This window comes from Semicossyphus pulcher, unplaced genomic scaffold (assembly GCF_022749685.1).
Source record: "Semicossyphus pulcher isolate SPU_LCO1_2020_fin unplaced genomic scaffold, fSemPul1.0.p SCAF_15, whole genome shotgun sequence".
Taxonomy (NCBI): Eukaryota; Metazoa; Chordata; class Actinopteri; order Labriformes; family Labridae; genus Semicossyphus; species Semicossyphus pulcher.
In genome coordinates, this window is record NW_027211659.1 from 17,120,455 (window position 1) to 17,147,911 (window position 27,457).

Below are 27,457 nucleotides of genomic sequence, written 5' to 3' on the forward strand. Positions count from 1 at the left end.
CAGCCGAGACAAAGCAGAGAAAACCAGATAGATGATGGAGGGGGGAGAGGAGTCTATGAGATTGATTCCGGCTGGGATTTATAGCAAAAAGATAACTGTGACTCTATCTCTGTCTGTCTCTCCGGAAATAAGGTGCGCAGAGGAGATGATTGACTTAAAGTTTCATCACAAACACACTCACACTCACATACACAAACAAACACTATCAAGCATATGACTCACACAGGATAGAGGATTGAGCCACCTACACACATGTTCCCACAAACCCACACACACACACACACACACACACACATGGTTAGACATAAACAGATGATGAAAGGGAAACAACAGAGTTACTCTTTAGAAAGGATGGAAATTTCTGTGGTCTGGGCTGCTACATGACTCAACACTTTGACCATGGAAAACTCAAACACTATCAGACATCAGTGCCCTTTAAGCCAACTTGAAATGACTTCCCTGACATTAATTCTGTACTGCAGTGAGAACCGTGTTGACAGAGTCATTTTCTCAGGTTAAATTACTAAATGGGCCTTTAAAGTATTCTACACTAGCAAACTGACAGGCTGTACATTATCTGTTATCCACAATAAAGGCTGTAGTCCGGTTTGGACGTTTTTCCACTCACAGAAAGGCAGAAATTAAACCTTAAAGGAACAAGCTGTTGATCTTAGTCATCCAGAAGCACACGTATAATGTCCAAAATGCACACAAAAGCTCTGCTTATTATCTGATTACATTGTAAATATTGAAAATATAAAATAGCATATATATGTATATTTTATTTATATCATAATCTCTAGGCAGGGGCGTGGATTTTAGCAAGTGTTCTGGTTTCCGTTTGTTGTCCGCTTGTAGTCTGTGTAATATTGTCATGTATCAGCAGGTTGCGGCATATGCAGGAAAAACAGTCGGTCATCCCACGAAGATTTAGCTTCTTATTAATCTCTATAAACAGATCTGTAGCAAGTTCAACTAACAATACGTTCTAGATCTAAAATTCAACTTGAGACAAATTCCCTTGACGAGGCGTCATGAAAGCCTTTCAGCGTTTACAGACTCACCAGAAACCTCCTCCTCCGAGGGATTTAATGAACCAAGAAATGACAGCATATATTTTGCTGACATAACTAGAGGGGCGATATTCGCTTCCCTTTTGATGCGAACCCACGGTCGCTTTTCAAGTTGCTAACTGGACTGTAAACAATGAGGCGCACGGAAAAAGGAAGTCTTGACTGGAAGTCGTTTATCGTTAACCGCTGGTTAAACCGGACAGGCCCAATATGTTTACCGTTGTCCTCAGAGGGTCAGACTATAGCCGATAGGTTCCGAGATCAAATCAACTTAATTCAAAGGATAAGATAATCATACAAACCGAGATAATACATTGGTTATTTTTCATGGACAAAATAGCCTGCAATCATAGTCCTGCATCAAAGCTGGATGTATAGTAGAGATTCAGGTTTGTAACAGTTTTAGTATAGCTGCTCCAATTTCCCACCATTGGCCAGAGCTGTTATGTGTTATGTATCTGTATGTGAGATGGATGTGTAAGAAATCTATACTTACAGCCAGGTGAACACACCTACTGCTCATGCTGGGCTCCTTCTTGAAGGGTTTTCCATTGGGCAGCTTACGCACATACTAATGCATGTACAGGCTCCCAGAGAAAGTAAGTGCTAAGCTGCATCTGAACATGATAAGAAATGACATTCTTATAATCTAACCACACACACTGCATCAACACCTCCAAGTCATTACCACATTAGCTGTGATATTTGTTTGCAATTACTATAAACAAACAAGACCATCGCCAAGGACACTGGCAGCCTGTGAGCGTTTCCACTACATTATTGACTTTTGTAAACTGGACTGAAATTCATAGATAACCTGAACTGATTCCATTATTAAACTGAGAGAGGAGAGCTTTTTTGATTGCACCAGTGTTCCCATTGGTCCCGGTCTAAACATAATACACCCAGGCTGATGGTGGTATTTAACCTCCCTTCTTTCTACTTACATAATCCCTGTCCTGGAGGGGGAAAACAGCCAAATCCCCCTTATACACAGTTACACACACGCACACACAAACACACCAGACCCCAAGCCAACATAACTGCTGCTATGCTTCTTCATTTTCCTTCCAACTTTCCCTGCACACTCCCTTCCCCTCTGACATACTACCATGGCCAGTTACACACCCCTTAAACACACACATACCAACCTCAAGTCCAGAACTGTAAGAGGCTGAGAAATTGCTTAAAAACACGAAGCAGCCAAATAACACACAAGCACCAAACACCACACAAACATGCATGTGCCAATAAAAATATGCACACATAGCATTTATGCATAAACAAAATACACACATATGCACACACACACACACACACCACAGGGACTGGATGTTTGGACACAGACGTCAGGGTGGAAAGCTGATCACAGCTGTACTGCAGCCATGAGCGCTGAGGATCAGTGTCCCGAAATAACCTGAAATGTTTTTATGTGACCCCCAAAAATTCATATGCATTCATATTCATATCACATTTATCCTCAGAGGGAAATAACAACTTAAAGTTCCAATGTGTTATGCATAATGATAGTGAGTTTATGGTGACCATATGGTAATCCTCGAGTACTTCAGTAATATCCATGTCCTTTACTGAATTTGTGGTGACCTAAAAAGTATAAAGTAGAGTATATTCAGGGATGCACGATATTATCGGCATGTTATTAGTATAGATTATGGCATGCAAATGACGTATTGGCATTGGCAGATATGTCATTTTTCTGACGATATTTTTTGCCGATAAAACAACGCTTTAATTCTGCCTAAATGCTCGATGATTCCCTAAAAAAGCTAATGCTACAACATTAACTTGGCGCGAGTGTCCATGCACTGCCTGCGGAAAGTTATCAACAAGATACAAATGAAGACTAAAAAGTCACAGAAACTTGAGCCAATGAATAAAAGTTAAACAACTTTCACAACTCTTAAGTAGCTAACAGTTAGCTCACATTCTCGTCATTTTACCGGATTTAACAAAATCAAACACACAAAATACACTCACGGCCAAACATAAGTGCAACATAAACATCCGTGCAAAACTAACTGGACGTAGACATGAAAAAAAGCCTGTCTCTCCGTAGTAGGTGCAGTAAACAATTCCGGGCATGTCTCCCTCACTGCCCTGTTTTGGGGGGATGCTGCATTCAGGTGCGCTCAGAAACGTGAGTGATCAAACACGCGACCTTTTGTACAATGCCTCTTCCGTCAAGCGTGAAAAGGAGTGCAAGATGTCTGCGGTATGGCAGTTTTTGGCCACTACAATAAGGGCAGGAATGATATCAATTCCTCTGTAGGGGAGACTTGATGTGCTCTGCAATTAGGTGGAAAAAAAATGTGCCTAATATATCGGTATCGAAATTGGCAATCGGCAAAAAAGGGTTGGAAAATATCGGCATATTGGATATCGGCAAAAAATCCAATATTGTCCAACCGTAAGTATATTGAATTTCAACCCTTAGACTACCAGATAATGTGATTTATTAGAGGTTTTCTTCACTTTTTAAGTGTTGTTTAAGTCCAGTTCCAGAGAAAGGATTCTTGTCCAGTTAATAGAAAGCACCTTATGGACGAACTGAACTACATCAGAAAGTCCAACCTGTCCTACAAGAACAGAAAGGAAGAGAGGAAAAGAATGATTGAACAAACATCCATAAACAGTGCAGGTGATGAATTGAAGTTGAGAGCTGTGAGAATGAACAGCAGGTCGATGAAGAGGAGGATCTGCGTTTGCTGCCATGTTTCCAAATTCTCTTCAGATGTGTGTGTACGTGTATCTGTGCGTGTGTGTGTGTGTATGCACACTGATCTCTCTTCTCTACTCCAGCCAAGACTCTGTTTCCTGCCAAGTCTAAAGTGGGCGGTGGGTGCATTTCAACATCTCTCCATTACAGAGAAAGATGAGGAGGGGGAGGTGGAGGTGGAGGATGGAGGAGGAACTGAAACATATTAACACACCGTCACACAAACACACCTGCACAGTCTGACACCTGGAGAAACCACAGTGTGTTTCCATGAATGTCTTCCCCCAAGAGAACTGTTCCACTTCTTTAAGCACATCACCGGTGGAACCTTATCTGTTATTACAACAGACACACACATTACACCGCACGCTGCCGGAGGAGTCAGCAGAGTCTGAACACCAAAGTAAACCCACCTGGAGTCACAAACCACAACTGGTAGCACTTTCTCCACATTGTAGAAGTCTGTTTAAAGCTGCTCCGGGTAATTTTACACATTGGCAGTCCCAGCTGGCAGCAGGAGGTAGCTCTGCTTTGGTCTGAATGTTTCATCAGCCAGAAAATATAACATGTTACGCCAGTATAGAAGCTGTGACTTTCTCACCAGGAATCTGCACATGAACAGCCAAGTTGGACAGGAAGCAGTAATAATAACGTTGCTGCTTGACACAATGTGGCGTCTTATAAAACTGCTTATTTGAAATTAAAACAGCTGCGGCTCAGTGGTAGAGTCGGTCGTCTCTCAATTGTAGGCTTGGGAGTTCGATCCCTGACTGCTATAGTCACATGTTGATGTGTCCTTGGGCAAGACACTGAACCCCAAATTGCTCCCAAAGGCTTAGCCATTGGGTATGAATGGGCATAGATCCTGATTGGAGATTGGCACTCAGGCCTTTGCCATCAGTGTGTGAATGGGTGAATGTGACACGTGTAATTTGTAAAAGTTCTTTGAGTTGTCAGAAGACTAGAAAAGCACTATATAAGTACAGTTATGTAGAGTCACTCACACAGTTGCTTTAGCAAGGAGTACAGAATGTTGCTTTCTCTTAGACCTCTCCCTTTGATACATCCCGCCTTGAAACTCAGAGCAACAAGTAGTCCTTGAACCCCAACACTTCATATACTTTACCATCATACCATAATAAAGTCAGTTGTCAGTCAGTACACAAATGTAGAGGGTGTTATCATTGCTGAATAAAAAAAATTATATACTTGATTAACCAATGTACAAAAGTAAAAATACCAAGGACATACAGTTTATACAGATGCCTCAGCAAAATAGTATTATAATTTCTGCAGCATTAAATGTGTGATTTGTTGGACGTATCTTTATGTAGTCCTGTTCATTGTCAAGAAATGTACCACTCCTTGGCAACAGCAGCTACTTTATGGAGAAAACATAATGCCCAACGAATTATAAATGTTGTTCATTCATATTCCTGGCAAGTCACAAACGTATTAATATTTAATGTATAATATTTACTGACAATGTATTTAGTTGGTTTTCCACCAAATTAGGCCATCTGTAATACAATATTCACTTGTAGTCACTACAGCATTATTCGTTTTTTAATGGTAATACAGAAAGTCAGCAGGGAATTGAGAGATAAAATTTTCTATTAACATCTAACCAAAACCACTATTTTTCCTTAACCCTTACCAAAGTACATTTTTCGCCTTAGCATAACTATATTTCCCAAACCGTAACTAAATTTGTTTTGTTTCATAAACTTAACCTCGGAATGGAGAGTGGATACAAACCCTGGTCTCTGGTGTGGCGGTTCTGCACTTCAAACATCCATCATCCATTCAAGCCACCAATCCATCATCAAATGTAGAGTTTCATCCACTCTAAAATACATTGTCTGTGAACATTAGCCTGGCAGTAATAACGCTGTCACCACAAGGTAAGGAAAGCAGTTTAGAAATATAGGGTTGTCATTGACTGTTCTTGGCGCCATGTTTTAATTTCATCCTTGAAATATGCCACTACTCCTTTGTCAGAGACGTATTGGCTTGACCAGTGGCCAGTGACATCTCACCCTCATCTCCATAGTAACAAAAGCACCAGAAGTGAGGGGGTTAACCCTTCACCCAATGTGTGTGTGTGCGTCCGTGAGTGTGTATTTGTGCAACTGGGGGATGGGATTGATGGGATTCCACCCATACACCCGTGGGAATGGCAGTCAAGCTCCAAAGCTTGTTTAGGCTTTAACACCCATTATACACCAACACCCCGCCCAAACTAAACAACACACACTGACTCATTACACCATCACCCATGCTATACGCTGCCCCTAACCAGCACCCTGCCTCCATCCATCAATCCATCATGTGACCTATCTCCTTCAATCTCCATGTCTGTATGAGCTCAACGACTGCGGGGCCAAGGCTGAGACTGATGGGAGATGACATCACTTAGATTCAGGGCAGTAGTTAGGGAAACACTGTTATGTAAAGACAGAACATGGAGTCAGATACCAGCTGGTCAGATGACAGGATGATGATGACATGAGCGGACAGGACTGATCTCCATCTGCTGAATGGGAGGAGGCTCACTCGTTTTGGTGTTGCTGGATCATCAAGCTAACTGTTATAGCCAAAGCCAAAGCTGTTATAAAAGTCTAGCAAGCAACTTGATGATTCTAGTCCACCACTTGTACTACACAGATTTCCAATTCTATCCTTTAAAGTTCTTTAACTTAATCGCATTTGGTCCAACCGTTGAATAAAAGAAGCCAGTTCCCAGTGATTCCACTGAAATTTCTCTTTGATTATTCAGTGTATCCAGTGTTTTCGTACCAGCCTGTATTTCAAAGGAGAGTAAAACAGGCTTTTCCAGGAGGACAAGAGATACATTCAGGGGGAAACACTGACATGGTAACTTTTGGCATGAAAACGGTTTAAACAACAAAATGTTGAGTACGGGCTGTGGGCAGCTTCATCGCAAACCATTCAAAATCCAATTGTGCCTGTGTTTACCGGGGAAAGATTTAACTGGTAAACGAACAGACACGCATGGGAATAGATGAATGCATACGAGATGATTGCATACACGCATCTGTGCAAAGCCGCTCTCACACACACACAAAAAGCACAAACCAGCATAATTCCCAAGAGATCCCACAAGGCACAGAGCGTAGTCGTCTAGTTTTAACTACTCCTTAAATGGCAGCGTGCTCGTGTGTGTGTGTGTGTGTGTGTGTGTGTGTGTGTGTGGAAGGGAAGCTTCATTACGTGGTAACACAGAAATTAATTAAGTTCTCCTCACATCGTGAATATCAGAGAAGAGGCGAGAGGAAGATGAGAAAGAATGAGTAAAGAGCGACAGATGAAAAAGATGTGTTTGTGCTCGTGTGGGTTCATTTAACAATCTGGGTTGAAGAAGGTTCAGAAGGCAGAGAGAGATCCTTAACACACACACACACACACACACACAAATAGATATGCAGAGAGAGAATTATGTCCAGAGAGATACTCTCAAACTTGAGAGGATGAAATATGTTTGCCTATGAAACTGTATGTGTGCGTGTGTGTGCGTGTGTGTGCACATACAGCGTCAGGCCCTCCTTCAGTATTTATGAAGTGAGGGGGTAATGTGGAGGTAATGACTGGGAGCTTGTTGTTTACCGCCAGAGATCGGCAGTTTATAACACTAATGAATGTGAATGAATGTGCATGCACGTTTCTGTGTGTGTGTGTGTGTGTGTGTGTTTGAGAGAGAGAGAGAGAGGAAGTGCAGAAAAATGAGGCTTTCTCACTCTGTGTTATTGTAAAGGTGTGGGAGATATTAAGATTAACTATGAATGGAGCTGTGGAGCAGGAAATGTGGTTAGAGAGAGACTGTGTGTGTGTGTGTGTGTGTGTGTGTGTGTGTGTGTGTGTGAGGATTACTTCTTAAAGGGAGGACATTTCAAAGGGCCCCGCTGTTCAAAAACTTTAGGTTACAATTAGGTAAAGGTTAGAGAGTGTGCGTGTGTCTTTAGTACGATCTAACACAAAAGACACAGGTATAAAGGGTCATTACACGGATTGGTAACTGACTATTTTCTTTTTAGAACCCCCTAATCCTTTCACACACACACACACACACACACACACAGAGCATGTGAGAATGACAGGGCAGAGCAGCGTCTCTCTCCAGAGATGAAAGCAGGTCCCGCCGTTGCCGCAGCACGTTGTCATTGTAACCATGGGTGTCACCACAGCAACCCCAGGTAAATACAGGTGAGGGAGAAGATCAAGGGTTGGGATAATTGTGACATGCTGCTTTGATGGGAAGTGGACACGCGGGAGGGTTAATAACAAATTGCAACAGGTTTCCTGCAGTGGGGACACTTTTGTTGTTGCTGTTCAGATAATAGTACAAATACACTCACAATGAGCTGCTGTTTTCTTAAGCTGAGCTGATGGTAAAAGTGTGTGTGCAGAATATACAGACTGATCAGGTTTCCCTCTGATATGATGGATATTGCTTGATTTCTTATCTGATCATTGATCAGCACAGCAGAAGGTGACTAATTGATTCTGATGTGACTCATCCTGGTGGTCTGTCTTTGACAGGAATATAATTAATGTGGATATCGGAATCTTGTTCCAGCTTCAATATCCAAATGCTACGTTATGATCAGTGCAAAACAAAATCTATCCTTGACATATGGACAGATAAAAAGGAACTTATCTTAGTCGTACAGGTGTAATAGAGAGATCGCGTAATGGAACAGCTGCCAACTACCAAAGAACAATACAATCCAAGAGGACTTATCATGTACCAGCCAAAAATCCATGAATCAGTAAGAGCCAAACTCTTTGATGCCTTTGTTATATTCACTGTCGAATATTTGCTTGTTTTGAAAATTTGCATATTTCCAACAACTCTCTGATCGAATCGATGCAAAACTCTGAGTGCAGAACATTTCTATGTGGCTCCATCCTAACCTGATAATGAATGCTCTATTTTTTGATGTATTCAGGATGTTTACCTGAACACATCTTCCTAAAATAAGCATAACAATGTAACCTATTTGTATGAATGAGGTGTTCCTGAACGTGTTCCATTTTTCCAAGGCTGTGCTTTGGCAGGTTATGTGCAGGATGGCATATGGCACAAAGAGAAAGCTTCAACTCACTTTGAAGTCTTTTTTTTTTTGTAAGCAGAAAAACAAATACACAAACTAAGACAGGTGCATTCCCTCACTAAGGCTACTCACAGATACATGTTTTGAATATCAGTCCATTGAATTATGTTTGCAGCAGGATACACAAAATGATATGTTGTAGAAACACAGCATACATGAGTTCTGCCTCGGTGCAGTATTAAGTAGAGAACAAGATATATCAAGATGTTGACAAATACTAACTTTATCCATAAATGCCCTGACAATCCACTTAATATAACTGTATTCCTTTGACACGTTGCAGGATACAAAAAACAGAACAACAGGACTTAAAACATAATCGTGTCAGCAGCTGTAACAAGCACAGCCCGGCAGCTACAGCAGGTGTGCAGTATCAGCTGCTGTGATGTTATTAAAGGCCTTGAAAAACCTGGATAATAATCACATCATTTACCAATGTCATGTCAGGAAAATTGGATTTACTCCTCTGTAGTATACGCTAATCTATTTTTCTTTTTTTTTTACAAACAAAAAAGCACATAATACCCTGTCATTCATGACAAACGACTCGTCCAACTGCTGAAAATACAGCAGGTTTTTACTATCAACACTCTGTGTTTTCTGGCTCATTTGCCAAAATCTGAATGAGGATTAAGAGAAAAGCAGAATGGATTAAAAGCATTACTATCAGAATTATAATTAATAATATTATTAAACATAAGTGTGACATGAATGCACCTCACCAAGAGTTCAAACAGCACCCATCTGGATGACGGATAGAGGTTAAACCGAGACTGATTCGTGATGAAAATCTTGTCCAAAAAAAAGCAGTAATTTTACAAAATGTATTCAAGTCCCATTATTCAGTTTACATGACATTGTTATATTGTTAAAACACCTCTTCTGTTTACATACTGTATGTGTCTTCACACTGCTGTCTGTGAACGGGGGAACAAGTGGCGAGTCATCTCTGCAACAGCTGATGTACGACTCAGCAACTGAGGGAGAGTTAAGGGGCTAACAGTGTCGTCCACTGCAAACAGGCTCAACATTTTAAGGGCAAAAGAGCAACATGCAAAGATGAAAAAAAACACCATGAAACAAGTGAGTAAGCACTTCAGTGTTTGACAGAGTGCCAAAAAAAAAAAAAATACAATCCTTGTTAAAGATGATTTAGGAAGCTATTTTTAATCCACCATCTCTTATAAAATCGTGTGTTTCTGATTTCACGTATTGATTGGAGGAAATTACATTATCAGCCTTGATAAACTCTTAATGGTCAAAGCACAAAGTCGGCAACAGAAGCTCAAAGAGCACAAACAGCAAGAGCAAAAAAAAAAGCTTCTCCTGCTGCTGACTCAGCATGTCCGCCTCTTCTTCTATTTCCATAGCAACACATTCAGTCTCATCTACAACCCTTAATACCTGATGGAGAGCGTTCTGTTTGACCCTGTGACTCCTTCAATAACTGTGTGTGTGTGTGTGCGCGTGTGCTGGTGGTACTGCATTAGTGTGTCACTCAAATATAGATTTAACTCCCTTTGCAGGACCTCTACTCTTTGTGTACAAGGGGGGCCGCACACCCACGTGCACACTCACACCCCGCTGTTAAAGGAGATTAATTCACACTTTCATCACCAAGCCGTGGTCCCACGGGAGCCCGGAGGAGACTTGGGCAAAGTGACTGCAGGGGGACTGCAGAGGGTAATGGGCTATAGGTGTGTGCGTGTGCGTGAGTGTGTGTTCAGTGGTAATAAAAGCTGCGTTCACAGTGGAGTGCTCTCCCAATGGGGTCCTAAAACAAACACAGACTGGCCACTGCTAAGAGGTGAGAGTGCACACTTTATATGTTTTTGTGTGTATGTGTGAGACTGCGCATGCGTGATGCTCCTTCTGTCAGAGTAGCACTCTTTCAGCTACACAACTTTGCAATTTCAATCATTTATCAAACCTTTTCTGCTTCTTTAAACACCAATTTTAACTGTTAGTCACACACATTATATAGTGATAGTTGTATCCGTGTATTAAAACTGCTTTTCTGGAGGTTTAATACAAGCATATTGAAAGCCTTATTTCTTGCATGTATCTTTTGTGCATCTGCTGTTTCCCTTCATGTACCAGACATGAGCATTGGCCTGTAGGGACCGCTAAAGTTTATTGAGTCAATTGAAATGGAGTGTTAAGTGTTAGTGGAAATGTCACTGAGGGTTTGGATTCCCGTTCATCGCCCTGAATGAGTGACTGCTCGCCGCTGCTGCACTTCATCACACCAAAGCGCTCCACTGCCTCAATCAATGGCCAGCCTGCCTGATAGAGTCTTGTTGTGCAGAGTAAAGGGAGGGTAATGTGGAAGCTGATTGTAACGCCTTTGTGAGCCTGATTATTCATCGCATCCCTCTGGAAACAAAGCTACCGAACATGAACACACCTGCCCACGACCACCCTCATGCACTCACACTCTGCAAAGTCCCATTGCATTTATCACAACAGCTCACCTTAGACTGTATATCCACTTTAACATGCTGCAACGTGAAGTGTCGAGTCTTGAAATCTTGTCTTTCTTCAAAGACAAAACAAGTAAGAAAAGCTTACATTGAGATGAGGTCATCACTATTGTTTCCACCACAAAGCATTTCTGAAACTCTCATGAATCCAGAGTTTCTCTAAGATCTGTCCTGACACACTGCCAACTTGCATTTCTCTGAATTTTGTCAGTCGTATTGGATTTGGCTTTTTTCTTTTGGTTCCACTTCACACTAAACTCCTATGTCAGCCTGCATAAGTCTCATGTTTTACCTGTGAGAGTTTGTCAGAGTTTTTCTGGCCAGATATTTAAACATTTCCTGTCAACTACTTACTCATTTCAATTCACGTCCGCTTCACTCCTAACTGCCGTCAAATCTGGAATATAAGACGCAGTCTGTTTTTGGGGGTATCCCAGAGCGAAAAAGGTTTTCTATAGCTATTTATTAATACATATACACAAGTTATATCAACACTATTTCAACTTATTTTCATTTAAAAAACACACAAATTACTACCATCTGTTTTTGCCATGTCGAGTTTGCAATCCTGCTAGCTACCGGTGCTGTTGCTAGCGGTAGCTGGCAGCCTACGGTAAGGTTGACTGTTGTGAGGGTGGCGGCTGCAATAGCGATCATGAAGGTGCATGTCCGCGACGAAGCGTTAGCAACAATGAAGTTACTTTTCCTCGCTTAAAACAGAGAGGAAAACACAAAACAGCACTGCGGCATATTGTAAATGACACGTTGTAGTTGCTTGATGATCAGTTTTAGTCAGCTAGGTAGCTCAAGGCTGCTGTTTTTTGGTTTGCAGCCCTGACTCAGTGAGAGTTTTATTTTTTACAAGAAACTGCTTTATCTGAGTTGTTACTGGATTTTGAATAAAATCAGGTCATTTGGTTTTGGAGAGAAGGAGACTGGGAGGATAATTTGGCTGTCAAGATAAGCTCGCGGCTGCCCTACCTGTGTCCACACAAACACTGATTTTTAACTTATCTGTCTGATGTTTACATGGTTTTAATCAAATGGTCCGTTTGTTTTGGAGAGAAGTAGAGCTCTGCAGAAAATTCAGCTCACAGCAAAAACCTCTTGATCGATCATTTTGAGACTTGTAGACAGCCTTTCCATGCTGTTGCTCTACATCTCTGTGTACAAAAAAAGCTGAAATTAGCCGACAAACTGTGCGTCAACTGGGTGACTTAACAACTGATGATTCAAATGTTTGACTTTTAGAGAGCAACACTACATTTCTCTGCTTCTTATGTGCGTTTTTTGAACAGTTGGCCATTTCTTTGCTGCTAGTCAGACAAAACTTAAATGTTTGACATTTTATAGACCTTTAAGGACCTTTGTCAGTTGCCTCTCTACGCACCTGTCCATTATTTGTGCATCATGCAGCACTTAGTTTGATCATCAAGACATTAAAGATCCTTTAAGATTTTAGATTCCGGTAGCAGGCAAACCCTCAAACAGCCTTCTTGCAGATGACATCACATTTCTGTCTTAATGCATCACAGCCACATTCTTCAGCACCTCTCACATTGCAGCCATGAGACAATGCACCGATGCGCTGCACAGCGAGTAAACAAGCCTCTCCGTTCCTCTTTCATTGAGCTCAGAGTTATGAAACCTTGCACTGCTGCAGCCTGTGGGCAAGTGTGCTTCACCAGAACTATGGCAACAACAGTATCACAGACAGGTGACCCCCCTCAGTCTGTCTCTCTTCCTGTCTCACTCAATCTGTTCTGGTTAATTATACCTCAGTGGCACCACAGGAAAGACGCCTCATTATGCTACATCAGGGAATATCACTGACACAACAATCAATAGACAACAATACACATCAGTCAATAGATGTGTGTCATTATCAGCAACAATATGACAAATCACTTAATGCACTTCAGCTGCCTCCAACTCTGCCTCCAAGTTTTTCCTCATCCTTGTTATCAAACAATCAGCTGCCTTCAGTCTCACTGTGATTATTCAGAGCAGAGCATAGTCTATAAATTTGCATATATAAGCACACAGCAGCTGGATATCTGTGCTTGCAGCACGCTGAACACACTGTTCCCAATTTCCAACAAACCTCAGAGATAAACAGCGGGGAATTCGTCTGTACAATGGTCCTCAAAATCTTTATGCTGCTGCTGTACTGAGCAGCAGCGCACACTGGGAACCAATCTTAAAGTTGTTGCTATGTTTTGTGTGTCGAATTAGAAAGGGTTTGCTGTAAAAATCTCAAAATGTTTAAGTGATAAGGAAGTGTTTGTTTTTGTAAATAAGAACTGAAACATGTAAACATAGTTTGTGTGTTAAGTGCTCCCCAGAGAGAGACGCTGACACATATGTGGGTTGTGGGAAAGTAACCAACCTTAACAGGGGAGCTCCTGACGGCTACCGGCAGCTCTCGGATCGCACTGCCCGGGGGAGAAGCGGATATCCCGGCTGCGTACCCCTGCAGCGAGCCCCCGGCCAGGGACTGCCTGCCGCCTGCTCCTCCTCCTCCGCTCCCTCGCTGCGGCCGCTGCTTGATACCATCCAGGAGGCGAACAAGAAGGATGTTAGCCGGCAGGTCGTCCACCCCGCAGTCCACCAGGATGCGGCACTCCGGGCAGCGGAGCTCGTTCCGGGAGCTGAGTATGTTTTCCAGGCAGCGGCGGCAGAAGGTGTGCTGGCACGGCAGTACCTTGGCCGTGGTGTCCAGGCGCTCCAGGCACACCGAGCACTCCAGCAGATCCAGCAGCGACGAAGACTCGTCCATGTCGGCGGAGAGGGTGAGCATCTGGGCTTCAGTGTCCGTGGAGACGCCGCGGTGACTGGTTCGTGTACCGAAAAAAAGAACCGGGGTCACAGAACATTCTGGGTCCGGCGGGAAGCAGCCAACAGACGCCCCACGACGGACTCCCCGCGTGCCGAGCAGTTCCTCCTGCGTTGCGAATGTTCTCCGCTGTTCCGTTCCTCTCTCTGTCTCCCTCAACGTGCTTCTGTTTCTCGCTTTCTGTCTCTGTGTCTCCCCCTCTCTCCAGCAGCTGTGCAGAAAGCGGTGAGGTCACGCTCTCATCATCATCATCATCCGCGCGCCGATCAGAATTGCGGCGCGCGCTCTCGCGCCTGAGACAGATTGATACAGACTGGGAGAAAGAGAGCGAGAGAGAGAGAGAGACTACAACTGCTACGGTAAGGCAGTACCTACAGCCTCTCCGGTATTACCAGCCAGGTTTTTCTCTCCTCACACCTTCACACAGACTGCTTAAAAAAAGAAGCACAGGCCTGGTGTGAAGTCAGTTCTTTTGAACAAACCTGAGTGGTTTTCTGTCATCTCACCTGCTCACAAAAACAAGCTAATGCAAGTAGAATATCAGTCATAAACAACACATTTGGGTACCAATTACAATCCTCAGGTATGACGTACAGTCATTTCATTTTCATTTACACCCAAGTTTTAACAAAACAGAACGTTACTGCTTGGATATTTCTTTAAAAACAAAGATGCAAAACAGAATTCCGTTCTCCTTTTGCATAATTTGACCTGCTGTCAATTAACAGTGCTTAGCCTGGCTTGCCGTCGGTTCATTTGATGTCTCACCTTGTGAAACCCTAGACTTCCTTTTCATTACCTCAGTAACTACATCCAGTCAAAACAAACGGGGCTTTTGGAAAAAGTGGTTTCTGGTGACGCCTGGTGGCCATCATCTGACATTTATTTTCTCCTTATTTGAACAATTGAAATTTCCTAGGAAGGGCAGCACACTTCCTCTGAAATTTTTCAGAAAGTTACACTTCTTATGTATTTACAGACTTCAAGACACAGTCAGTAAATTACTATTCATCTAAATGGTAGACTGGTAAAACAGTCTGACCAACAAAAGCAAATATTATTTTTAATACCTATGGGGTTGTACATGATCACTGTTGTCAAGAGAGGCCATCTTAAATAAAACATACTATTATTAATTGACAGTTTTTTAGTGCAGGTTACAGAATATTATGTTACAATATTAGTTTCCAGATATAATGTATTAAAAGATGGCATGTAGGACTACTTTTCAATTAAACTGTGGAATTGTACGATATTGTAAGATAAAGGTTAAAACAAAGCATTTACAGTGAGTTTTTGTTGACAATGGCTACGTACTGCAACATTCTATGTGATTAACACAATATACTTACTTGTGTGTATGTGTGTGCGTGCTTGTGTGTAAGTCTGTGTGTGTTGTTTCTCAGCCGTGACTGCAGGCTTGCTTTGCCTGTCCACCTGTTCAGACCTGCTCCGCTCTCACATTCAGCCCTGGAGGGGTGTACGGAGTGATTGAGCCAAATGTGTGTGTAAGTTTGTCCCTGCGTGAGTGAGTGTGTATGTGTGACACTGTGACGCCTTCCTGGGTGAGGGGTGGGCTGACTATTTACCACCCACGAAGAAGAGAGGAGTGAGGACTGCTATAGGCATACAATGAGAGAGTGTGTGTGTGTGTGTGCAGTGTGCATCCCACAACATTTACACTGATTAGTTGGGTAGGCCTATTGAAAATGATATATAGGCTACTGTCATTTTTTACAACAAAATACTTAAGTCTCAGTTCATTGACATTGTTGCGCTATTAACACACAAACACATACACACACTATGTATTTAAATAGATACAAAGAGTGAAAAAATACACATGCACACAGAATAATTAAATCTTGAAACTAATTAATCTTGTAGTCCTTGTAGCTCAAAATAAAAGCACTAATTGATTCGCTTAAAGGAACTAGAAATGCAAAATAACGGGTCATACTGTAGTAGGCCACAAAAACAAAAGAAAACTACATGTAGAAGGAGCTTTTATTCTACCTAGTACTTTTCAGTTCAGCTCCTCCAAAGAGACCTGCCATTTCTTAGAGGTCTGTTTGTATTCCCATGGCTGCAGAACATTATAATCCTACAGTAATTCAGCCACTTAAAACGTGTTTGTGTTGTTATTCTTGTATTCATCACACCCTTATTTTGAAAACCTCGCTTACGCAGCCCAAAAGTGCTGGCACCGAACCCAAACTCATGATGTTTCATACCCACTCATGTCTCTTACCCAGTGTGTTTCATCTGCTTAATACAATTCTCTACAGCCAATGACTCAGAATTCAGCATCACTAAATGATTATTGGATGACCCCCCCCCCCAACCCAATCCATGTAAGCAGCATAGTCAGGGCTCCCTGTAGGACACAGTGCTGTCAATAACAGACAAAAGGTGGATGCTGTTTAAAAAGTAGACCTGCCAATTAGAGATGGTAACTGGCATTTTGGAGATACAAGGGTTAAACAGCTCAACGGGACGTCAGTTAGACTGAGATTTGTCCAATTTCTATACATAGAATTAATGCACAGGCACGCCACATGCTGTAATTATGTAAATTCACTCTACATGTTATTTACAGGCTGCGGTGTGACACATGTGCAGGCTGTCATGATTCAGAGTCATAATGATACGCTCGTAGATTTGCATTAGTACACAGTGTTACATACATTTTCTCATATGTTTTACTCTTGTAATAATTTCCCTTCTTAACACATTCAAGTGCTTGAATTGCCAGCATGTCGATGGCACATCATGGCACGCTGAGCAGTCTCTATGGGGGCAGTTTTCCATCATTTTGTCTCTTCTTGTCTTCTCAGGATACAGGCTCAGTAAATGCTTAAAAGTTTGAGTAAGGTTTGGCAAGGACAATTAGCAAGGCCTGTTCATTGTTTCCAGTTGCTTTTGGTTCTTTATGCCCAACTTACCATACCTAAAGGCCTCAGCAAAGTTTCATACGCTCCTGTATTATCCTCGTCTTTATCGCTGATATAAATATTGATTCTGATCCTCTCTGCAAACACAGGAGTTCTCTGACTGACCGCTCTGCCGAAAGATTAAACCTTGTGTGCCTGAGACGATCAAATATAATGAACATGTAGTGTGTGTGTGTATGTGTGTGTGTCTCCCCCATGTACCTATACCATATACCTCTCTCCAATCGACCAATGTCCTTCGTTCATGCAAAAGTAGGTTAGCTGACACGGCAGTTACCATGGCAACCGGCTCTTTGCTTCCTTGTTGAGGGGTAGTTAGAGAGCGTTTTCTCACAGACAATGTGCTTGGTGGATACTAACAAGGCCAGAGAGTCTGTGGTGGGTTCACTTGTACTGTAGGTCTGTGTTCTTTCAGGATGCGGGAGAAATCTTTGAGTTGACTTTTTTTTAATCATAAAAAAGTGGTACCAGGTTTCTGAGCATGATGTTTCTATTAGGGTTGTGATGCTTATGAACATTATTGTATCATTCATCATTTATTGATTGTGTTTGTTCACTAGGAAGAACTTAACATGACCTGTCTCTGATGTCACATTTCACTTCCATACAGTAATTAATTCAATTATAATTAGAATGTTTTAATAATGATATGATCCTTGGATTCATTGAAAGATTTTACCCTTTGATTTAGATCCTCTTTTAACCACATATTGACTTTCATTTCCAGGATATTCTCCCACTTTTCCATGACAGTTAACATTAAATATTAATAGTGAAATATTCCATGCATTTTTTTCCCTTATATGTATCGGTTTCATCTTTGAAAAGAGGAATCCAGCTAGACCATAATTTCAACTTTAAGAGTTCAAGCCTCCTTGGGGCTCATAAAAAGCATGAGGAAGTTTGTTTTTAATGATTCCACTACAAATTGAACTTCTCCTCGCTTCATTATACCAGGCAGCAAATGAGGCCTCCACTGACTGCCGTGTTCTGTGAGCTACAGCACTTTGATGTGGTGATGAGGGGGGTTAAAACAGGGTAGCCAGCCTGTGACAGCTGCAGAACTACACTGAATCTTCACAACTCTGATCTCTAACGTTAATGCATGTTGACCTGAAGAATTCATATCGACCTAAAATATATTCCTGCAGTGATTAAATGTATTCATGGAGTTAGTAATCACAACTCCAAATCTTATTTAGGTGTAATTATATATGTCAGTAAGATTAAGAATTGATTATAAGATTTTACTGATTGCTTTTAAGGTACAGAGAGGTCAACCTCCTGGATGTATTTGCTGACCTTTTAATTGTTTTTGAGTTGCAGCCCAAGATCATCAAGCAAGGCCCCTTTTATTTGATCCACAGTCCAGGCTTAAGACTTAAAGCGACTGCTCCTTCTCTGTACAGGTGCCTGTACTATGAAACGCCCAGCAAAAACAGTTTCGTCTTTTACATGACTTCCAAAAACACACTTTTATATTTTTCTATGTACAGTCGATTATCTTTAAGTATGAGCTGGTGGTACAGTGGTTAGCGCTGTCGCCTCACAGCTAGAGGGTTCAACTCCTAGTTTGGCCACGGGTGCCTTTCTGTGTGGTACTCCCGGACATGCTCGATAGGTTCAGTGGTGACTCTAAAATAGCCCGTAGGTGTGAGTGTGAGCGTGAAAGGTTGTCTGTCTCTATGTGTCAGCCCGGTGGTTGACAGGCAACGGGCCCAGGGTGTAACGTGCCTCTTGGCTAATGACAGCTGGGATTGGCTCCAGCCCCTTAATTAAAGATCCCATACTGTGCTATTTTAAGTGTCATAGAATAAAAATTGTGACGCATGTCTTAATACTGCCTATAGCTTCAAAACAGCAGATGACACAAATGCTGTTGTTCATACCTCCACTTAATTGTTTTATCATAAGTATGACATTAATTCTTTGTCATATATTGCATTGTCTCATGCTGCATCCTCCTGCTTAGTGCTGCAACAAAGAGAAATGTAATCCTTAATCATTTCATGTTTTGATGTCTTATCAAATAATCCCTGATCTCATCATATCTGATCTTGTTCCTTCTTTTTTCTCACATCACGCCTCGTGTATCTCAGCGTGCTGCGTTGTTTTGTCTCATATATTATAAACGTCACATTATCTCACATATCCTGTCGTCTTATACCCCACTGCACCTCATGCAGTCGCATGTGTTTTTGTGTTTACACCATCCATCACAGTAAATACAGGTTCTGCTTAATATGTATTTTTGTCCGGTGTGCGACCGAGCAGCCATCATTCTCTCAGCAGAACTCATCAGTCTTCTTGTTATCCTCTCCTCATCCTCTCTTTATCCCCTCTTCTCATCTAATCTCTTCTCCTCTCATCCTCCTTTTCAGTCAGGAAGCCCCTGGATCGACATCAATGAGCCCAAAGAAGGAGACGAAGGGAGACAGAGAGAGAGAGAGAGAGAGAGAGAGAGAGACAGAGGGGGGAGAAAAGATAGAGGAGGATGGAAAAGGAAAGGAGAAGGGGACAAAATGAGAAAAGGGGAAAAGAGAGTGAAAGAGAAAAAGAAAGAAAGAGAATGAAGATGGATATACAGAGAAAGGACAAAGAGGGACAGACAAAGACGGAGCGATAGAGAGGGAGAGTTAGTAATTACAGGACTCCCAGTGTTTTCAAAGCCCCTCTTTTATCTCACCCTTCCTGTGGCTGAGAAAAGGAGAAGCAGCGGAAAGAGGGAGGGAGGGGGGGAGGAGGAGGAGAGGAAGACTAAAGTCCAAGCTTTAGTCGCACTCAGACAACAGGCACCAGTCATCAACATCACACACACAAACACACGGAGACACACTCTTACTAATTTATAGCTTCCGTTTCAAAGACTTTTTATCATCTGAAGCATGTTGTGTGTGTGTGTGTGTGTGTGTGGTAGTGTGTGTGTATTCTGTTGGTGGGCTCTGTGTACAGTCTTTTAAAGGTCATTGAAAGAATTGTAGTATTGTTAATAGACAACTTTTATTTGTCTAATATGAAGTTTAAAGGTGGCCTTAGTGGCCTTATGTCTTTATCCCATACCATGTCACTAGATTGTCCCTTATGTCACTTTTGTATACCAGTTATATATCTCTTATTTCATTTTATTTTATTATCATCTATACCTATTTCTATTTGTACTTGCCTTCCTGCTACTTGCTTCTTGCTTGTCTTTGTGCTGTTGCAACAACCGAATTTCCCCTCTGGGGATCAATAAAGTACTATCTTATGTTATCTTGTCTTATGTATTATGTATTGAAAACTGTACATGTATCCCATAATGTATTAACGTATTCAGTGTTGTATCTACCTACATTTCCTGGTTTGGGTGTCTCACATTTGAATTGTTGCAGCTTAAACGATTATAAAATGAAAACCTCTCAATTTTCAACTCTTAGAACAAAAGATAAAAAAATAAAAAAATAACAAAAAATAATAGTTAGTTGGAGGCCTAATGTGTAAGGCTGCATTTTTTATAAAAAACACCCATTGATAGTGTATGATTTGTAGATTTTCAGAGACAAAAAACATGCTGAATATAAAAGAATAAATAATTAAAATACAGCAGCAGATGTAGGCCTACATGTGAACGCTGCCCTAGAAGTAGTGCATTGAACATAAAACCTTTGGTGCTATTCGCCTACATTAGTGTCCATATGTTAAAAAGTATTTTAAAATTTGTTACAGTATACAAAGTATAACTGGTATGTGTTGATAATGGTAAATTGGTCGTTTTCCTTGGTAATATCTGGCCTGAGATCGGTGTAAAGTCACTTCCATGCTGCGTCTACTACCGGCATGTGCCCACTAGATGGCGGAGTTGAGTCGTAGCCTGCAGCGTGTTAATTGTCGCCGCAGACTACAGTCTACCTGAGACACGTTAATCTGTTTCCCATTCAGGGCGGAGAAAACTTCTCACTTTTTTCCCATAAAGGAGGAGCCTGCAGACACACCGACATGCACCAAGGTGGAGGCTGACACAATACTTGCGCTGTGTGGAGTAAAAACTCGCAGACAGCCAGTCCCTCGGCGATGCTTCCCGGACACAACGCGAGAGATTGATCACCGATCACGAGGACTGATCGGCCGCCGGCAGAGCCCGCAGTGCAGCGGAGAAGCAGACCTGTGTGCCCCCCTCTCCGAGCTCCAGGTAAGACGTGTGAGCAGCTCTCTCTCTCAGGAATGCGAGGACGGATTGCTGCAAGACTTTCGGGAAATTCCTGAGCAACACTTATTATGCCAAACAAGCATGTGCTTTATAGTCATTTTACTGTGAAGAGAAATATGAAGGAATTGTTAAGGGATTTGGTGACTTCAGGACAGAAAAAGTGCTGATGCAGGACAAAAACCCAGATTCGATCAGATAAAAAGTTTACAATTTGTCTTTTGAGTCAAGATTTGTAAAAGTGACCTCAAACTTTTCTACATTTAAATGAAATGACACCTGGTTATATGGCCGGCTTATCTCACCTGGTCAAGGTATAAGCTACATCTGAGGATATGAATATAATTTTCTTTAAACTGCAAACAAATTGGAGAATTATTTTCTCAATATTACTGTTTGCATGCCTGTAATCTACATGACAAGTTGTTTTGAGCTCAGTCTGTGTGTATCCCCAAACACACTGTGTAGTGTGTGAAAGGTTCTGTACGTGTTGCTGCAAAGGTTGTAGCCCAAGGTGGAAGAAAATGAGGTTGTTTCTCACATCACTAGCTCCGCAGCTAAGGCCTGGATTGCTTTTTGACAAGGCTTTGATTTTTGAATCCCAAACATGCAGAAGTAAACACATGACTTAATTCTCTTGTGTGCATAGATTAGAAAAGCATGCAGTAGCAAAGGATTTTGGGTAATTGAGTTATGATGCTGCTGAATAAGACATATCAGTAGTGAGAGTGTATGCTGAGTCTGGGAGTGTGCCTATGACACTGTGTTTTTGCGCTTGTGACCTTGCACACCTTTCTCTTTCTGTCTGCATAATTGTTTTCTTGGTGCCGCCTGACTGTCCCGGGCCCCGGGGCCCCCGGGGGAAGTCCTGCCCGCAGACAGGCAGCTCGGCCCGGCTGGGGACATGCCGGGTCCTGCCGAGCCTCTGAAGTCTGCTGGCTGGCTTTGAACTGTAGCTGCTGGAGGTGGAAATCAATCCGTCTCTACCCCCTCCTCCCTCTCTCCCTTTTTCTATCTCTCTATCTGTGTCTCTCTTTCTCCCTATGCAGCCCCCAGCACAGCGTCTCCTCTGCCATTGAATCTTTCATGTTCACAGGTAGAAAGGCGAAGGAGACACAGAGAAGAAACAGGGGAGGGAGTGTAACTCATCTTCAAAAGGACTTCATATGGTTTATGAGGATTAAAGGGATGAAGGTATAAAAAGCTAACAAAGCCAGCGCCTGTAGTCCCGATCATCCTTGACTAGCCTGGAGTGAATAGATAATTTGTTTACTTACTCGCTTAATGCTGCTCGGTACTACAATTCACACAATGGCCCTATTTATTCTGGAGTGATGTCATAGAGAGGAAAGCACGGTGTTTTTCTTGTGAAAGTTATTACTGAGATTTATATCACAGCTGATTCTAATCCACGCAGCATTTCCCTTTCCCCCTGTTGAGTAATTTATAGAGCTCAGGAGGCCTGTTAGGTTTCGATGTTTCATAATGCTTCACACATCTAAGAGGAAGTTCAACTAAACACGTCAGAAACAGTTTACTCATGGAAGCAAAGTTATTTCAGCTCATTAGTTACTACGGTTAATTTACGGCACAACTGTTTGTTGGAGGCTTGTGCCGGAACTACAGTAATCCTTTACATTCTGCATCGGTTGTTTTATTTGTCTATGACAATGTAATACTTTGAGATTTACAGGGACGAAGGAGCGATCCAGGAGAGATAAATCTAAAGCAGCTAAAATATTACTGTCAACCTCATCCCTACAGGGATACTGACAATCATTTTCAGGGCTTTTTTTATTACATCTGGAAAAAGCACAAAATGAATTCATTCTCATACTTCTTCCTCACATTACTTCAGCATGACTTGGCATAAAAGTAAACTATACAGAAAAAAGTGTAACTCATGAAATGAAAATTGTTGTTGTCATGAGAAAACGATGACAAAGTTAGTGCATTTAGGTAAAATGACAGTGGAAATAGATATGAATTATTAATAAGTCAAGCCTATTTTTAATATGAATAATTCATACTTTAGTATATTCTAGTCAGTTTCGAGATTAATAAAAGCACTAGGACGGAAAAAAGCCTTTTGGAATACTCAGTGACATTTTATTGCTTACATAACTTATTTAAAGCACACTTTTCTTTAAAGAGGAGACAAAAGGCATCATTTAAAAGTTTTGTTTCTCATTATTTACCATCACTTATCTCACAATGCTGCGTCCATTATTTTTGCAGCCCACCAGGACAGACAAGGTCACCTAGTATAAAGCAGATGATCTTCAGGAGTCCCTGAGGGGCTTCCAGGGGCAAAATGAGAGCTAGCTGCATTTCATTATATTTTTATTTACATGCAATAATCTCAGCAAAGCAACATTAAAGGGGGAAAAAAGTTTTTTAATTATAGGTTTCACTCTCACTACTATTATTTCCCCATGCGCCGTGCAGACAGTTGAACAAAGCAATACTAAATCACCGGTGGAATCCTCTCCACGGAGGCCCCCGGGAGCAAGTTTAATCAGATTGAGGTTTGTGTCTGCAGTATTTAGGAGTCCTCAGTGTGGGGAGCGTACTACAGTGCGTCATCCTACTCTTCTATACAGAGTCTGACAGTTAATTTCTGTCAGTGTAGAAAACTGAATGAGGTCTAAAAAGACACGGTTTGTTCCTTAAGATGACTGCTAAGTTAGATTCTGCTGTGCTGGCTGCTACTGAAAGGCACAACTCCTGCACACCATTTCAGATTTGATCAACCAAACTGTACTCTTCCTGGCCCTTTTGGTGACACACTTTACTGGTGGGAAGCTGGTGAGGGATTATGTTGTTGGTCAGGGATCATGGGTGTAAGATCTGGGGTGACAGATAGATCTGTATAACCTCCTGTTACTCATGTTTGCATCTTAAAATACGAGTTACCAGAAGAAGACATGAATGCTTCTGTTGGTTTGCAAATTTAATTCCTCAAAGTACTTAAATCCTGAACTTTGAAGATTCATCTGACCTCACAACCACATCTATCCATCATGACTAGCTGCTGCTCGGAGTAGAGATATCCACAGCAGGAAACACTCTAAAAGCTCTCAGATACAGTGTAAGAAATCTCTGAAATATTTGTCTTTACATACAGAACTATTTAGCTGAAGAGATGGCATTTTTCTGCAATCTTTTTATTGAGGGTTAGCAAGACGGGAGCAATAAAGCATTCAGATTCATGCCTGGTTGCAGATTAGGCTTCCCACCTACATCCATTGCAAAATAAACAGAGACAGACACGAGAGGGAGGGCGACGTTCTGCCCCTGCAGAGCTAAAGAGGGGAACAAGGGATCAGGGAGAGCAGACGATGAAAGACAGATCACCGGCAGGCAGAGAATCAAAGAGCCTACTGACTGACTCGAGCTGGGATAGGTGTGTGTTTCTACAGCGCGCGCGTGTGTGTGTGTGTGACTTCTTTTCATGTGCCCTGAGAGTTTGTTTTTCCTGCGCACAGAGTGGGAAGCTGACACTAAGTCTGTAATTAAAGCAATCAAAAGATGAAGAGAGATGAAGAAACGGTGCATGCATGCACACACACAGATGTGCATGTACAGAAACACACACGTTTCATTAAGTGCCATGGATGTACAATAACTGTAGGTGCGTTTCTCTGCTGCTTAAAAAGTTCGTCCTATTTTTTAAAGATAAAAGAATTAGACTGAATCTTTCCATATTTTCCGGCCTCTCTTCGAGCAGCAAATGTTTAAACAAATCAGTCTCCCTGACATGATGACATTCGAGCCGTCGTCTCTCTGTGTGTCCCGGATTCAGCAGTAGTCGAGTCTGATTTGTCAATTCAAGCTAAGCATGTTGTGACACTCCTGTGCAAATACATTTCACACTGATAAACCGTGATGCTGCGGCGGGGAGGAAATGGAGTAAAAGGATATTTAGTCAGCAGACGAGAGCCAGCTGCTGTCTGAGGTTTGCGTCCGTCTCCGAGGTTGGAAATCACTTTAATCACGGGTTTATTTTCACATCAAAGTGAGACGGTAATGGTGATGCATATTAGACTTATCTGTTGCTGGCTCATTTAGCTCCTGATAGCTGAGACTTGATGGCTACTTTGTCCAGTGAGTTTGACTTCCTTTGGCACTGATAAAGACTTATTAGTGAGGAAATGTGCAGGGGGAACAAGTTTGTCAGAAGAGCAGTGTATGAGCCGGATTTGCAGGAAGAAGATTAATATATATTGCAAATATTGTGCTTTATGGCTCCTTTTAAGATGTTTTTGTTTAGTGACATTGGGACACACAGTCTAATTCAAGTGAAAGCGGTTGGTCTAGTTTGACTGACAGCCGTGCCGCCAACCCTCTCTTTACTCCCCAGCTGCCTCCAAATCTAAGAAAGGAGACAAAATGCCAGCAGCACATTCCTCCTTCATAATTCACCTCTGAAAAAAAAAAGACAGACAGGGTACTTATAATTACTTAAAAGTGGATTGACAGTGGATTGGCTAAATTCTTGAACACACACTTGGAATTATTATTGAAAGTCAGAGCAGAACCTGCCGTAACACTTGACTTAAGGTGTGCTTTGATGCTTTTCAGGCAGAATAGCAGAAGTATTTTTAGATGATTACGGCCACTGTACAGTTAATGACGGGGTATTAAAGTGAAAGAAACTGTCTGATTTCTTTCCCCAATGATTATAGAGTTTTTTAAGATGGGTTTCTGTGATTGTAATTTCCGAATAATTTAGAATAGATAATTACAGTGTTAATATTCGCTTGTGTGGGCTGTATCTAGAGCTTCTTGATAGAAAGCCTGACAGAGTGATGTGTATAGTTCAGGAACAAATGGCTCTAGGAACCAGAGCCTTTAAGTGAACAAGGAGAGTCGGCTCCTGTCTGAGAACCGATTTCTTTTATGCCAACATAAGATATAATGAAAAGGTGTTCCTATATCTTATTTATTAAAGAAGGTCAAGCAATGTCTCACTTTTGTTAAGCATCAAGAGCTAAACATGGTGAGACTTTCGTGTTGTGCTGCAGCCTCAGATGAAGAGCAACAATAGGAAGGTTGTTTTTTATGTATATTTTTTTAAGGTTTCAACCACACATAATGTAAAATGAAGGTGATACATGTTCACACATAATCATATAGCAAAACAGCTTAATTGACACAATGATAAAACCCAGAAGTCTCACTAAGAGACGTGTGGGAGCTGAAAGAGTCGGCGTTTATTGCTTAGCCGAATCAGCGAATTCTAAAGAAATTTGGAATTCCCATTACTTTTGACATGAAACATTACTGTAGATGGAGTCTGAATCTTCCAGTGTATAGTTAAAAATATATGCTAAAATGAGTCATTTCACTGTGATTTCCCCCCCTTTTCTATCAGAGCTGGTGCAGGTTAAATGACAGACTGCAGAAACATGATAGAGGGGAAATCCACAATGTTCGAGTTTTTACGCTTCATGTTTCATCTACAAAACCAACTAGGTTAAAGTTTAGCATTCACTGGAATCATGAAGTTTTCTACATTTCCCAGAATTTATTCCATCTTTATTGTCACCCTTTTTGCTGGTAAAACCTTATTTTGTCACTTGTGTCTGGAAAGCTAAATATAGCTAGCTAGCTTAATTTGCTAATGTTAAAAGCTTGGTTGTTTGGTTTGGTCGTTTAGTGAAGTTGTGCTGACGTACTGGCCTAATGAAGGATGAAAATGTAAAATATACAGTGCTTACATTTATAGGAATGATCTATACTCTGTTATAGTTGAATAACTATCTTAAGGCAGACATCTGTATCATGTAAAGGGAAGCTAATGCTAACCATCTCTTCTTCTGTCAGGGGCTCAAAGATGGTGAGTTTGATATATTTGCTGCTCGGTTGTCTGGAAAACAGCAGGATTTCGGGTGTTTCGTGCACACGCACACACACACACAGGCAGGCGGTCAGAGTGAGTAACATGTGTTTAGGATCTTGCTCGGATTTGGCAGGTTAAGCCCTGGTCTATAAAAGGATAAAAATAACTGTCTTTTAGTAGGCATAGAGCTCCTCAGTACAGCATTGATTAA

At 41.6% G+C, this 27,457-nt stretch overlaps 1 protein-coding gene across 1 annotated transcript in view; it reads right to left on the reverse strand.

Annotated features, from left to right (window-relative positions):
* LOC138592452 (E3 ubiquitin-protein ligase SH3RF3-like) overlaps positions 1-14,228 on the reverse strand; it is a 113,609-nt gene extending 99,381 nt beyond the window's left edge. Inside the window, exon 1 of the mRNA XM_069663265.1 lies at positions 13,818-14,228. Within this exon, the coding sequence (XP_069519366.1) occupies positions 13,818-14,228 (411 nt within the window). The remainder of the gene's footprint in view (positions 1-13,817) is intronic.
* Between the last annotated feature and the right edge of the window lie 13,229 nt (positions 14,229-27,457).